At 56.8% G+C, this 13,012-nt stretch overlaps 3 protein-coding genes and 1 non-coding gene across 4 annotated transcripts; 2 read left to right on the top strand and 2 right to left on the bottom strand.

Annotated features, from left to right (window-relative positions):
* Window positions 1-2,720: 2,720 nt before the first annotated feature.
* On the bottom strand, window positions 2,721-2,818 carry J3D65DRAFT_t17. The gene has a single exon. It is a non-coding gene; the product is annotated as a tRNA-Pro (tRNA).
* Window positions 2,819-4,157: 1,339 nt separating this feature from the next.
* J3D65DRAFT_612820 (uncharacterized protein) lies at window positions 4,158-4,409 on the top strand (the record flags this gene model as incomplete). The annotated part of the gene is made up of 1 exon (XM_066799055.1): window positions 4,158-4,409. A coding segment is annotated over exon 1 (163 nt), but the record flags the coding sequence as incomplete, so codon positions are not given.
* A 788-nt stretch (window positions 4,410-5,197) lies between these two features.
* On the bottom strand, window positions 5,198-7,657 carry J3D65DRAFT_202987 (uncharacterized protein). Its single transcript, XM_066794429.1, has 3 exons — window positions 7,379-7,657; window positions 6,084-7,218; window positions 5,198-6,027 (listed from the first exon to the last, which is right to left on the bottom strand). Exons 1-3 carry the CDS (start codon window positions 7,503-7,505, stop codon window positions 5,223-5,225), a joined length of 2,067 nt encoding a protein of 688 aa, XP_066658453.1. The 5' UTR covers window positions 7,506-7,657; the 3' UTR covers window positions 5,198-5,222.
* A 1,296-nt stretch (window positions 7,658-8,953) lies between these two features.
* Window positions 8,954-12,473, top strand: J3D65DRAFT_203015 (uncharacterized protein). Its single transcript, XM_066794430.1, has one exon. It carries the CDS (start codon window positions 9,045-9,047, stop codon window positions 12,027-12,029), a length of 2,985 nt encoding a protein of 994 aa, XP_066658452.1. The 5' UTR covers window positions 8,954-9,044; the 3' UTR covers window positions 12,030-12,473.
* The last annotated feature ends 539 nt before the right edge of the window (window positions 12,474-13,012 follow it).

The following is a 13,012-nucleotide window of genomic DNA, read 5'->3' as shown; positions in this document are numbered from 1 at the left end:
TCTTCTTTTCCTTCACAATTGTGGCCTGCAGTTCCCTCAGAGCGCGCTCCTGAGAGTTGAGCTCTTGGGTGAGCTCGTTGATCTTTTGCAGCCGGACCAGCACACCACTCGACCGGGGGGCACTTCCACCGGAGAGGGTTCCGGCCGGGTCGTAAACAGCGCCCTCGAGTGTGATGCTGTGCATGCGGACGGAGGGGTCGTAGGCCATGCGGTTGGCCGTCTCGGAATCATCGCAGACAAGTGTGTTGCCAAAGACGTATTCCATGGCAGCCTGCACTTCGTCGTCGTATCCAATGAGCTGGAGCGCCAGGTTGGCCTTGCCGGGCGCCAGCTTTTTCGCTGCTCCGATCCTCTCGGCAGCGGCCTTGAATGCAGCAATCTTGTCCAGCGGAATGATGGTGACGCGCTTCTTAAGCTTGCCCTTCTCCAGGAGATGGGTACCGGTTTGTGCCGTGTCGACGACCACGTTGTACAGCCTTCCGCCTGCGCAAAGTTCCAGAGCGAGACCAGCCTGCGTATGGTCCTTGCCCAGAGTAAAGAGCTCCGCAACCAACCCCTTGACTTTGGACCTGTCGAAGCTGGGAAACGGGTCGCTGTAGCTAAAATCGATGTTTGCGTCCTTGCTCTTCAGGCCGTCGAGCTTCTCCTTCAGCGCGCGAATGCTCTCTTGGAGACGGGCTTCCTCCTGGTACATTTCGTCTTCCTTGCCTGGCTCGAAACCAAGTTTGGAGAGGTCACTCTCAAGCTTCTGTGCTTGCGAACGCAAACGTTCCATGTCTTTCAACAAGCTCGAGTTCTGCTCCTTGGCTTTCTTTGCGCGTGGCTCGGCCTCCTTGATCTGCTTCTCAAAGTGGGCAATCTTGAGCTTTGCCTGTTCTTGTTCCGTCGCGGCAGAATTCAACCGATTTCTGGCCTCGGACAGTTGTCCTTGGTATCCGCTTTCTTGGCCTTCCTTGGATGCGACACCGGTCTGGAGAGTCTGGAGTAGTTCTTCCTTCTTTTCCACCTCTGCAGTCTGCTTTTGAAGCGCCTCGTGCGCGGCCTTGTACTTCTCCTGGAGCTTGTCGTGAATCTTGGTCTTTTCCTTGAGCTGTGCCTCCAGTTCCTTAACAGACTTGTCCAACTTTTTGAATTTGTCATTCTCTTCGGCCATGCTCGACTTCTTGAGGTCTGCAACCGTCGCAAGACGCACCATCTCATGCGAGTGCTGCTTGACTTCTTCTTCGAGTGCCTGGAAACGTCCACCCTTCCGTAGCTCTTTTTCTCTCCTCCGCTTGACCTGCTCGATGTCCTCCTTCAACATCTCAATCTCATTCTTCAACCGCACTGCCGACTCTTCCAATTCCGTTTCCCGCTGCCTCTTTTGCTCCAAATCATCCACGGCATTCTTAAGCCTCTCGTTCCCTCGTAGCCAGTCGTGCGCAACCACCAGGCGAGTGAGTCGCTCGAGCTCATTCTGAGTCTGCTGAAAGTCCAAAAAGGCGCGCTTTTCCGACCTCAGCTTTTCCAGTTTGGGATCGATTTCTTCCTTGAGCAGCTCCTCGATCTCTTGAAGCTTGCTATTCTTCTTCGTCATTGTCTTGAACGCCTTGGCCTTGCGGTCCTCGAACATGCGGGTGCCAGCTGCCTCCTCAATCATGCCCAATATTTCCTGGGGTTTCATGTTCAACACCTTGGTGATGCGGCCCTGCATGATCAAGAAGTTGGGGTTGTTGATATTCAGGCCGACTCGCTGGAAGAGGTCGTGGACGGAGTGGAGTTGCGCGGTCGTCTGGTTGATTTTGTATTTGCTCGTGCCGCCGAGCATGATTTGACGGCTCACCCAAATCTCGGAGCGGTCCTCCATGCCCGTGGGCGATTTGCTCTTGTCGGTATTGTCGAAAATGATGGTGACGCTCGCTCTGGTGACGCCCGCTTGGCCGCGCTTGTAGATAAGGTCCTATGTTTCCACCCGTCAATTCCCGCTAATGATTGTTGGTTGCGATCCGTACCTGGAGGTTCTGCGCGCGGACGGTCGTCATGTTCGTGATACCGAGGACGAAACATATCGCGTCAAGGATGTTGGACTTGCCGGAGCCGTTGAGACCGGTAACGGCATTGAAGCTGTCGTCCCTGCATGCGCTGTCAGTACTGCGACTGAAAGGCGGAGGGCGGATCGTTTACCAGCCTCGGATCTCTGTGCGGACGGCATACGACTTGAAGCCCTGTTGTCTGTGTGAGCGCGATATCGACGGGCGCGATGGAAATGACATACGTCTATGATGATTTCCTTGATCCACATGGTGGCGACGTCGGCTGGTCGTTGTCGCTGAGCAGCTCGCGACAGCGCGTCTGGCGAGGATGATTTTCCCCGGAGATGTTCGGTGTTTGTAAACAGATCAGCCGCGCGTGGGACAATCACGTGTCAAGCTCAGCGGCCACCACCTTCTGCGATTGGAGACTCTTCTCCAATTTCCTCATTAACCAAGTCGCCGTGCCTCGAACGACAATGTGTTGACTGTATACTTCATGTGTTTGCGTTGCTTCGCCGGCCAGTCGTAACACAATCAAGCAGGCCAAAACAAACGTTGTCTGTGGTACCTCAACATCCCATGAGCTCCTCACCCCGAGGCACCACCACGCCAACAACCTGAATCCAGCTCCTCAATTTGGCAAGCAATCATGAAGGCAAAAAGAGATCACAGTGCTCTGGCCGGCAGAGGTCAAAAGAGCAAAAGAAGGGGTCTTACCGCGACTCGAACGCGGGGCCTCTCGCAAGCTGTAGACAGCAACCCAGGGTTAACCCTAAGCGAGAATCATACCACTAGACCATAAGACCTGATTAGGGAGTTGAAGCGAGCTTGAGAGCTCAATTGGATCTCGCGCTTCCATGGGGGACGAGGAATCTTAACGCCTTCATGAACTTCACAAATTCAATCGTCGAAGAGAAGAGTCATCAGCTTTTTCCGCACTCAACAGCCTCCCGAGCAGCTCATGATACGGCAATATTCAATCTTTTCCAGATTAACTGGTGGATACAGGGAGAAGGGAACTGTCCTCAACCGCTGTTGTGTTCAGGGCCAAGTCCAACCCCTGGTTCCACCCAACCTCGCAGCATTTCACCCCAATGAACCTGCCCACGGCCATTGTTCGAGAAGTACCGGACGTTGGGGTTTGTCCCTCTTTTAAGAGACTCAGGAGCTCAATTTTGGCTTACGAGACCCGAGTTTGCCTGATCAATTACCAAAACTCTTCGCTGATATGACGCAAAAAGACGGGAGAAGGGGACTATCAGTTGACGTAATTGACCAGCAGCTCTCAGCATCCCCCACGTGGAAAGGGCAGTCACCAATTTGCCATTCCATTCAACAAGTCATCTTCGGTCCCAGTGTCGCGCCCTGTGACCTTCCAGCAACGGCCGGTCTAGAACCACAGCACCGCGACACCATCTAAAATAAAAGACTGCGCGATCCCACAATCGCAAGCTCCTCGCTGTCCATCTCGCTTGCCAAGACATGATCTGGATATCAAATTCACCAAAAATGGAAAAGAGATCAACACAAGTCCTCCCTTCGCGTTCGAGAAATCGGTAGCGAAAAATGGATCAAGGGGCTTGGTCGTGAACGACCCAAGATACTCGCTTCGCTCGCCAACCTACGCCACTGCGCTTGTTTTGTTCAACGTCGGCGACGGTTGCCAGGGCCGGCGCAAAGACAGGGGACAAGCAGGCAACCCTGGGACCGCCAACACTTCACAAGTGACGATGGCTCGCTCAACTCCTCGACGGTCTCCGTCTGGTTGATCGACGAGCAAAGTATTGTGACGGAATGGTCAGTGGAGCGCTATTTATACCAGGCACTCTTGTCCCCCTTTCATCAGGTCATCAACGCATTGTGCTATTGGCATCCGCTCGCTTCTGATCTCCGGACCAGAGCTGGAGACCTGTCTGTCTGATTTGGCTTAGCGACAGACCACCATACTTACCGTTGACCGCGTCTCTCCGCCGCCGCCGCCGCCGCCGCCGCCACCATGACCGACCGCTTGCGCACCGCTCCCAGCTCAAAGCCGACGAGCACGCGGCCCACGCGCGGCATCAACGAGAAGGCCGCCGCGCCGCCCGAACCGGCGAAAAAGCAACTGACAACGAGAATCATGTGTTTCGACCGCAGCTTCGAGCGCCGGTACGTACAGATGCTCGCGGCGGCCGGGGCGGTCGGGGATGGGGTTGGCGGCGGGCGGGCCTGGCGTGCTGCTCGTCGCGTACGCCCTCATGGGCGTGACGGTGTATGCGGTCGTGACGGCGTACGCCGAGACGGCTGTGTTCGCGGTCAATGAGACGGGGTTTGTGGGGTGTGCGAGTAGGTTTGCGGAGCTGGCTTTGAGGTGAGTGAGAAGTGTTGTCGAGTGCGTGTGGGAGATGTCTGTAGGCCTGGGGGTCGCTGTGACCGTCGAGTTTGGTGCTCTCCTGCTCGTCTCGTTGTCGTTTTGATAGAAGACTGCCGGACTGACTGACTGACTACCGCCCATCTCAGCATCGCAGCCGGCTACAGCCACTACCCCAAGCACGTCATCATGCTCGCCACCAACCTGACAGCCGCGGGCCTCATCGTGCTCAACATCGCCGTCTGGGCCACACTCTTCGCCATCCCCGTCATCCTCCTCGCCCTCTTCTCCATCGGCATCTTCGGCGCGACGCAATGGTACTCAAGCGTACGCCATAGCCGCGCTCGCCGTCACGCTGTGCGCCGGGCTGGGCGCCGGCCTCGAGGCGTTCGTTCGTGCCGCGCTGGGACGCCGTGGGGTATTTGGGCATTTTCTTGTCCGAGGCCGTGTTTTGTGATGCCAAGTGGTGGAAGAGCGAGGAGACGAACTTGGTGAATCGCACCGAGTGGGAGCAGGATACCGGACGTTCCGTTGTGGGTTGCGTCGTCGGTGTGTGCTCCGCAGGAGGTGTTATGATTTTGTTTTCAACGGTGGGATGGCGAGCAGCTTGCTAGCATTTCAGGAGGAACGCTTTTGCAGCAAGGCATTTGGTTTTTTGATACCCACTACGAATGAAAACCCTGGGCAGGTGTGTTTTTGCGTGGATTTTTGGGGTGACAGGATACTGAATATCCTGAAGCGAGACATGTGTATATACCATTTGTATCAGCTTTCACTGCACAGTATGTACGTACCTACTTTTTACATCTAGTCCAGTCCAATATCAACAAGGTCCTGCGTCCCGCAATGATTCCCCCCTTTTAAACTCCACCGTCTTCGTAGTAATCCAGCCCAACACCAAACGACTCACACTGTACTTTTTCATCAAACGGCCTGCTCGCCGGCGGCCACTCCAGACGGGCAAAGCTCGGATTCTGCAAATCCAGCTTTGCCCACGTGAAATTCACATTCTTTTCGCCTTCTTCGTCGACGAAGCCTCTGGCCTCGAGGAATGCCTTGGCGGGCTCGACGTCGCCGGTTCTGATGAATGATGCAAATCGATCAAGCATGTAGCGCGAAAACACGACGTCCTTGTCGTCGCGGAAGGGCAACTGGTTGAAAACAAGATTGCCAAAGACGAAGAGTAGCTCGCCGCCGTGGCATTTGTAGTATGCAGCGGTCGGGTCACCGCTGGGGTGGGCAGACGTTACAGGCGCATCGCACGCGAGAGGATTGGGGTTGAACGACGGGGGCATGTAGGAGCGGTCAACTTCGTAAATAAACGTGGACGACGGGTCGAAAACTCCATGGCGCGCGCCGGTGAGGACGCTGGCAAGGTTGAGGCAGCGGAAGGCAGCGTCGGTTGCAAGGCGCGACGTCGCGTTGAAAACGGCGAGGGTTGTGTTGGAGGATGAGTTGGCCGGGAAGGCGGAGAGGATGGCTGGCAGGGGCGGAATTCCGTAGGAGGTGAGGATGGAGGAGAGTGTCGAGTTGGCAGACGGCCAGGGCACAAAGGACGCAGCGTCATCGTGCATGAAGCCTGTGAGGAGCGGAATGGATGGGCCAGAAGGAGCAGTAACGTTGAGACTGGGGCTCGTGAGGTAGACGCCGTCGACTACCAGTGAGCTGTGGTCGTGTGAGCAAGCGGTGTGATGTTTCAGGGGTAGTTTGGAGGTGCTTACCTTGCTACGTCAGGTAGTGCAACGAGCTCGTACGGATCATAGCTTCTCAAGCACTTCAAGACATCCGTTGTGCCGGTGCAATTGGTGTCGCTCAAAACAGCTTCACCGAAAAGACTGGCCGACTCTTGAACCGAGTAGTAGTCTCCGTAGCTCTGGAAGGGATAAGATCCCAGAGGGCCGCTCATCGGAACCGCACTGCGAAACTTGCCCTTTGCTTTTGGGCTTGCAACCAGAGCCCTCACACTTGCTCCTCCGGCACTTTGTCCCATGATGGTAATCTTTTCTGCATCACCCCCAAACGCGGCAATGTTTTGACGGACCCAGTCGAGGGCGGTTACCTGGTCTCCCAGGCCATAGTTGCCATTGGTCTGATTGTTTCCAAGTGCCAGGAAGCCCAGGGTCGAGACGCGGTAGTTGAAAGTGACGACGACGACGTCTCCCCGAGAAGCCATGTTTCCGCCATCGGTGGTAGGATCACTACCAAGGCCCCCGGTAAAGCCGCCGCCATGAATCCAGAAGAGAACCGGCTTCAACTTGGTCGACTGAGATGCGCCGTCTTTGGGTAGATATGGCGTCCAAATGTTGAGGAACAAGCAATCTTCGGAGCAAGTTGTGGCATTGCAATCTGGCTGAACGCAAAGAGGAGAGAATTCGAGCGCAGAAGCGTTGGTGGGCCCGGAGTACAGAGTGGAATGGGTGAAGCGCTCGGGTTGCGCAGCGTAGCGGATGCCCAGGAAGCGAAAGCTGTGCTTGTCTCTGTATCCCGTAAGAGTAAAGTTCCCGGTCTTCACACGGGTCTGCCATTGGGAGCTCGTGTCGGTCGCGTTTGCAACGGCGAGCCCGGCAGAGTTTGAACAGAGAGCCGCCAGTTTATTACTGCAGTCCGCCTCGTAGACGACACCATCTTGGGTGATTGCGCGACAGCTGCCCGCAGCGGCTTGCTGAACCCAGTAGTCCGAGTCCCGAGCGGATGGGTCGGCGTAAGCAAGGTAGGACAAGGCTATTTCCGATGAAGCGTTTTTGGTGGTTGGCGGCTCCCAGAGGCCCTCGCCCAGTGCTGCGCAAGTCAAGACGGCTTCGTCATGGGTCTGAAGGTTGGTGAGGACAAGGGCAGCATCCCCGGTGGCAGAGGCCCCTGATAGAGCAATTAGGTTCAACTGAATACAGTTTATGGCCGAAGCGGGCAAAAGGAAAACAGGAAGTCAACAACGACGCGACGGCGGGGTAGGCGTGTATGTCATGGTTACCACAGCAAAGAGCCGAGATTGACGAATCAGTGAGAAGGCGGAGCGTACCGAGTAGATGGTTGTGTAGCAAAATATAGACATCTGACGGCACTGATTCAGGACTCGGCGTGGCAAGGACCGGGGAGAGCAGGGCCCAGGCGGTGAGGCCACTGATCAGACGCTGCAGCACCACCATGGGGCTGGAAGAGGCAGAAAAGCAGACGAGACGCGTGCGAGTTGTGCATCATGGCAATTGTCCTGGCGACTGAATATAAAGCGGATTTCGAAAACGGACCCCAAGTGCGGCTGGAGTGCGCATCGGGGCTCTTCTCAAAACGGGACATGGTCCTTGGAGCAGTGCCGAAGCGAGAATTGCTTTTCATTGGGATGGAGGAGCAGAGCAGAGCAAAGCGAAGATGCAAAGGCGGGGAAAACATGAGGATAGAGCTGGAGAGGGAGAGAGGGGCGCCTTGTGGCTTTGGAGTCGTGGTGGCGGCGGGGTTAGGTTAGAGTCGGGGTCGGGATGAGCGAGAGGGATGACTGTACAGGTCGAGAGAAAGGAAGCCCCGCCTTCGCATCCGGTGGGCTTTGTCGTGGCCGCTCACGTGAGGACCTAAAGGACGGGAATTCGAAGCTATTCATGGCTTTTGCTTCTGCCATGATCCATGACGCTTTCTGACAAGACGACACTAGCCACCTTGCTCTGTGGCCTGCCTCGACGTGGTTAACTGCAGCTTCACTTTCTCACAGTCGTCGCCCTCGCGCCCGTCAGAGTCAGCCGAACTGCACCGTACCATACCGTACCGTACATGCACCTGCTGCCGCCGACAGAAGTCAACTGCCACGGCGGCTGTCGCACCATGGCGGCGCTGTACAAAACACACAGTGCTAGCACTGTAGGTACATAGGTAGGTATGGGTCTGGGTCTGGGTCTGGGTCTGGGTTGATGTTTTTTCCTGGCCGGTAGCTGGCGTGCTGGGCCTGACCGATCAGGCTTAGCCAGCAGCGCACCCGCGTTCGGTGGCCTTCGGTCAGTGCTCAGGTCTCCTCTCTCAGGTCAGGTCTCCGGCTCACTGGCACCGCCGGGCACTCACTCCCAGCCCAGCCCAGTGCCAGGCAAGCCTGCAACGCAACGCAACTCGCTCGGCGGCGGCGCCCTTTCCCTCGCCCTCTCTCTCTTGTCTTGTCTAGCCTCTCTCACCCTCCCTCCCTCCATTCACTCCCACTACTGCCACCTCTTCTTCTCGCTCGCACCCACGAATCCACCGACCCTGCTACCTCCGCCTGCTTCGCCTAGCCTGATTCCTTGTCCTCTCATTCCTCTCTCCCACTCGTCCCGTTTTCCGTCACTCACCTCCCATCCGCCGCTCAACGCGCCCTCGACCACGCTTCCACCGACGTCGCCCTCGCCCTGCCACCTCCTCGCGATACAATCATCATACTCTGCTCGCCTCCGTCTCGGCAGACGATCCACCAGCATCGGCGCGCCCTCAATCCACCCGCGTCCCGCTGCTCGCTCTGCTCGCGCACACACCCACCTTCGCGTCGAGTCATTCCAGCCTCCTCGCACGCCTCGTTCCATCGCCCTCACGCCTGCCGCATCACCAAGCGCCCCGTCTTGCGGACTCGTCGTAGGGCCGCTCTGACGCTGCTCGTCCGCTTGTGACGGCCGTCATGCAATTCGACGCACGACGAGATTGAGCCGCCTTCACCTCTTTCCAACACCCGGCGGATTATGACCGAAATCCCCTTGCTGCAGACGCATGCTGTTTCCCAGCCAAGCCCAAGGGCTCCATTTGCGCCCGCTCCCTATGGTGTTCCCAATGGCCGACCGCTGGATGGCCCGCAGCAACCCGAAGACGACAACGTGTCCGACACCATCAAGTGCGTCTGCGGCTATGAACTCGACGATGGCAGCAGCGTCCTGTGCGAGCTGTGTAGGACCTGGCAGCATGTGCTGTGCTATTACGACAACGAGGCCCAGATTCCACGCGTCCACGAGTGCGCCGACTGCCATCCACGGCCCCTCGAGCAGCGACGCATCAAGGATCGCCAAAAGACCTTTCGGGACATGGAAAACGTGCTCGAAAAGAAGCACAAGCGACCTGCTCCCAAGAGCCACAAGAAGAAGCCAAAGGACACGATTGCACTGACAAATGGCCACGACGAACCAGCCTCTGCCATCGAGCGCAAAAGTGGAAGCCCACGGGATCCGCAGCCGCCCGCAAAACGACCAAAAACCACCCACAAGAGCTCAGGTTCTGTTGCTTCGCTCACTCAACCGTCTAGCCGTAAGCGAGCGACCTCAACCGCCCAACCTGTCCTCAGCCCCGTCAAGTCGCCCGCGACGCCGATAGCGAACGGATATGCCAGCGATTATTTTTCAGAGGAATTTCTGCGTTTGTACGAACACTGCGACTTTGCCGAAATCGAGGCCAATTCGTTTCGCGACCTGGGCGTCACCAACAGCCTACACCTGTGGCTCAAGGACCCCGAGGAGACGGCCAAAGCGACCGGTGGTAAGACCCCCGACCAAATCTTTCAGCGGCACGACGGAACGATGAAGTCGCTCGAAGAGACTGGCCCTCACCTTGGTGTCAACAAGACGGTTGGCGCCCTCCCAACGATTCAAGGGCCGTGCCCCACTTGGATGTGGATTACCGTCGACGCCGATGTGCCGCGCGGTGGCTTCGTTGGAGAACTCAAGGGCCAGATTGGTCTCAGAGACGAATACTGCTCCAACCCAGACAACCGATGGCCTCTTTTGCGACATCCCAGGCCCTTTGTATTCTTTCCTCCCTCTCTTCCCATCTACATTGACACCAGATACGAGGGCACGCACCTGCGATATATTCGACGCAGCTGTAGACCCAACGTGCGCATGCAAATCCTCATCACGGGCGAATCGGAATATCACTTTTGCTTCATCGCAACCGCCGACATCTTCGCAGGCGACGAAATCACCCTCGGCTGGGATATTGACAAGGACATTCAGCAGGCGCTACAGATGTATGTGCAAAACGGCAACACTCGCGAAGGCGGCATACAAGAGGTTGAGGGCATTTCGCACTGGGTCGCAGGCGTCCTCTCCAACTTTGGTGGATGCGCATGCTCTGCAGTGGATTGTCCGCTGGCTCGCTGCGACCGTCGAAACGCCTCCCACTCGAGCAACCAGATCCTCAAGCCTCACAAGAAGCGCAAGAATGGGAGCCACGTCTCGCCGCTGAGCACCGGCCAAGCAACCAACAGTCGGGCAGGCAGTGAAGCACGGCGTGTCGACCAAGACGACGACAACGTTGAAAGCCGCTCGGTTTCCGGTTCCACCCGCAGCAAGCCTACGAGCCGTGACATTACCCCCATGACCCATGCATCGACGGAGAATGCTGTCGGACTGGGCGTAGAAATGTCGGACCGAGAGAAGCGGAAACTGATGCAGCAAGAAAAATTGTTCGAGCAACTGGAACACAACGAGCAGCACGCACAGAAGAAGCGGAAGCGGAATAGCGCTGGGTCGGCCCTGAACACGCCAAGCGTGGCAAGCTCTGTACAACTTACCATACCCTTATCAGCTAGGAGGAAAAAGCTAATCGTGGCGCAGAAGCAGCTGGGACTCGCAGAGTCATCCGTTCCATCTCCGGCCGCACCCAAATCTCGCACATCCGAGTCGAATGGCCGCTCTTCGACCATGAACGGCCGTCGGTCAAACAATTCGCGGCGAACTCCACGTGCGCCCAAGGAGCCTGTCCCCGCCCCCAAGCCCGAGTATGCGGATCAGGGTACGCAGACCGACCCCGATCCCGATTGCCCATCGCTGGTGCCCGTGTCGATGCACGTCGAGAGGCGGAAGCCCAAGGGTTCTTTTCTGCGGTCGCTTTTGCAGCGCACACGCGACGCCAGGGTCACGCGAGAACGATCGCAATCGACGCAACAAAGTCCTCCGCCGTTGCAACTTCCCGGCGACAGAATGGAACTGGATGAGCCCGAGAACCCTACACCATCGGGCCAAGCGACCTTGCATAGGGCGTCGTCGCCGCAACCAAAAGTCGAAGACGATGTCGAAATGCAAGATGCCTCGACCGCGACACCAATCGAGGCACCGCGAAACGATGCTGCGCCTGTTTCGCCTCGGTCAAGACCACCAGAAGCGTCACCAGAGAGCCCGTCGCGTACCTCACATCCTCCCCTCCCACCACCTCCGCCTCCGTGGTTGCCCACAGATGACGCATCGGCCCACAATGGTCCTGGCAAAAGCGGCAGACCTTCCCATGTCGATCTCCCGCCTCTCCCCACTTTCTCCACTCAACGAACGGCAACACAAACCCCACCGCCTCCCTCGGCCGCTGAAAACACTCCGCCTGCCGGAATCGTTAGCGGCGCACCCGTCGCCGAGTCTCCATCACATCTCACCCCTTCTGCACTCTCGGTCCCCGCACCTTCACCCGATGTCAGCACCCCAGTTTCGGTAGCAACTCCCAGTCCAGTCCAGCGGAAAGCCAAGATGAGTCTCAGCGACTGGACAGCAAAACGAAAAGCAAAGCTGGAAGCCAAGTCCCACGAGCATGACGACAGATCCGATGAAAGGGACAAGGAAAGGGACAGGGACATTCCTTCGCCCGCTACGACGCTCGCCCCGTTGCAAGAGTCAAGCGAGCTCAAGGACGGCGAGCAAAAAGCCAATGTGGGTGCAAAAGCAGAAGGCAAGGCCACTGACAGCGCATGACATGAGGAACTGGGCGCTTTATTCTTTTACGTTGAATTACCTTCGACGCTTCGCTTCGCTTTGGGGTCTGTTTTTTCCGACTGCCACTTTCCTGTTGAGCGGGTACCTTTTTTTTGTATCTGACCGGCCGCCAGTACCATTGACGAGCCGGTCCAGTGTACGAGTTGACGCTTATAGCAACCTTTTTTTTTGCTCTTCTTCTCTCTCATCAGTCAACAATCTCTTATACCAACAACCTTTTCACCTTTACCACCACTACTACTATTACTTCGACAACAGGAATCGGACGCCTGTGGTCCTTTTTCTTGACATGTGTTGGGTCTTTTCCTTTTTTTCTTCTTCTCTTGGAAGAACTTTTCTGTGGACGCTTTGCCCGATAGCCGAAGAGGCGACGGAGGGAAGCGAATCAAAACGGTGACGGACTGGTCCGTAGATGGACGGACGGACGGACGGACGGATGGTCTGTCTGACTGACTGATTGATGGATTGATTGACGGATGGATGGACGGCTGGACACTGGACACCTTTATATTTTACGTGAGCCATGGATTTGACGCATGGACGGACGGATGGACGTCTGGATGGACGGACGGATGGACGGGCGGGAACCAAATGATGAAGACTGAAGTGTTCCTTTTCCTCGTCTCCTGATGACACACTCTCCCTCTTCTTCTTCTTCTCCTTCTTCTCCTCCTCCTCTCCTCGCCCCGCCCCTACCTACCCTTGGTCGTCGCTTTGACGCGTTTGAGATCTTTCCTTTGCCGCTTGCCAAGGCTGGCACACGGAGAGCGAGCTGTGCTCACGTCTGACGGCCCAGCCGCCGCTTTTGCCTCGAGTGTGATCCGTGGAGCAGGCGCAGTTTGGTCGAGGTGGGACAGACAGGCTGGACTGGAGTAAATGGGGAGGAGGAAGCGGTCAGACTGCGTGCTCGGGAGGCAGATGGAATGAACGAACGAACGAGGGAAGGAAAGATGTCAATCGAT

The sequence above is a fragment of the Phyllosticta citribraziliensis genome, assembly GCF_038025025.1.
Source record: "Phyllosticta citribraziliensis strain CPC 17464 chromosome Unknown J3D65scaffold_2, whole genome shotgun sequence".
Classification (NCBI taxonomy): Eukaryota; Fungi; Ascomycota; class Dothideomycetes; order Botryosphaeriales; family Phyllostictaceae; genus Phyllosticta; species Phyllosticta citribraziliensis.
This window is presented reverse-complemented; position numbering and strand designations above follow the sequence as displayed.

What these genes read in the sequence shown, in the direction of transcription:
- J3D65DRAFT_202987 (XM_066794429.1), bottom strand. Translation starts at nt 7,505, where the DNA reads ATGGTGGTGCTGCAGCGTCTGATCAGTGGCCTCACCGCCTGGGCCCTG. An exon ending in GCTACACAACCATCTACTCG is followed by an intron (nt 7,219 to 7,378) that starts GTACGCTCCGCC and finishes TTGCTCTATCAG; the next exon opens with GGGCCTCTGCCACCGGGGAT. An exon ending in GCACTACCTGACGTAGCAAG is followed by an intron (nt 6,028 to 6,083) that starts GTAAGCACCTCC and finishes ACACGACCACAG; the next exon opens with CTCACTGGTAGTCGACGGCG.
- J3D65DRAFT_203015 (XM_066794430.1), top strand. Translation starts at nt 9,045, where the DNA reads ATGACCGAAATCCCCTTGCTGCAGACGCATGCTGTTTCCCAGCCAAGC.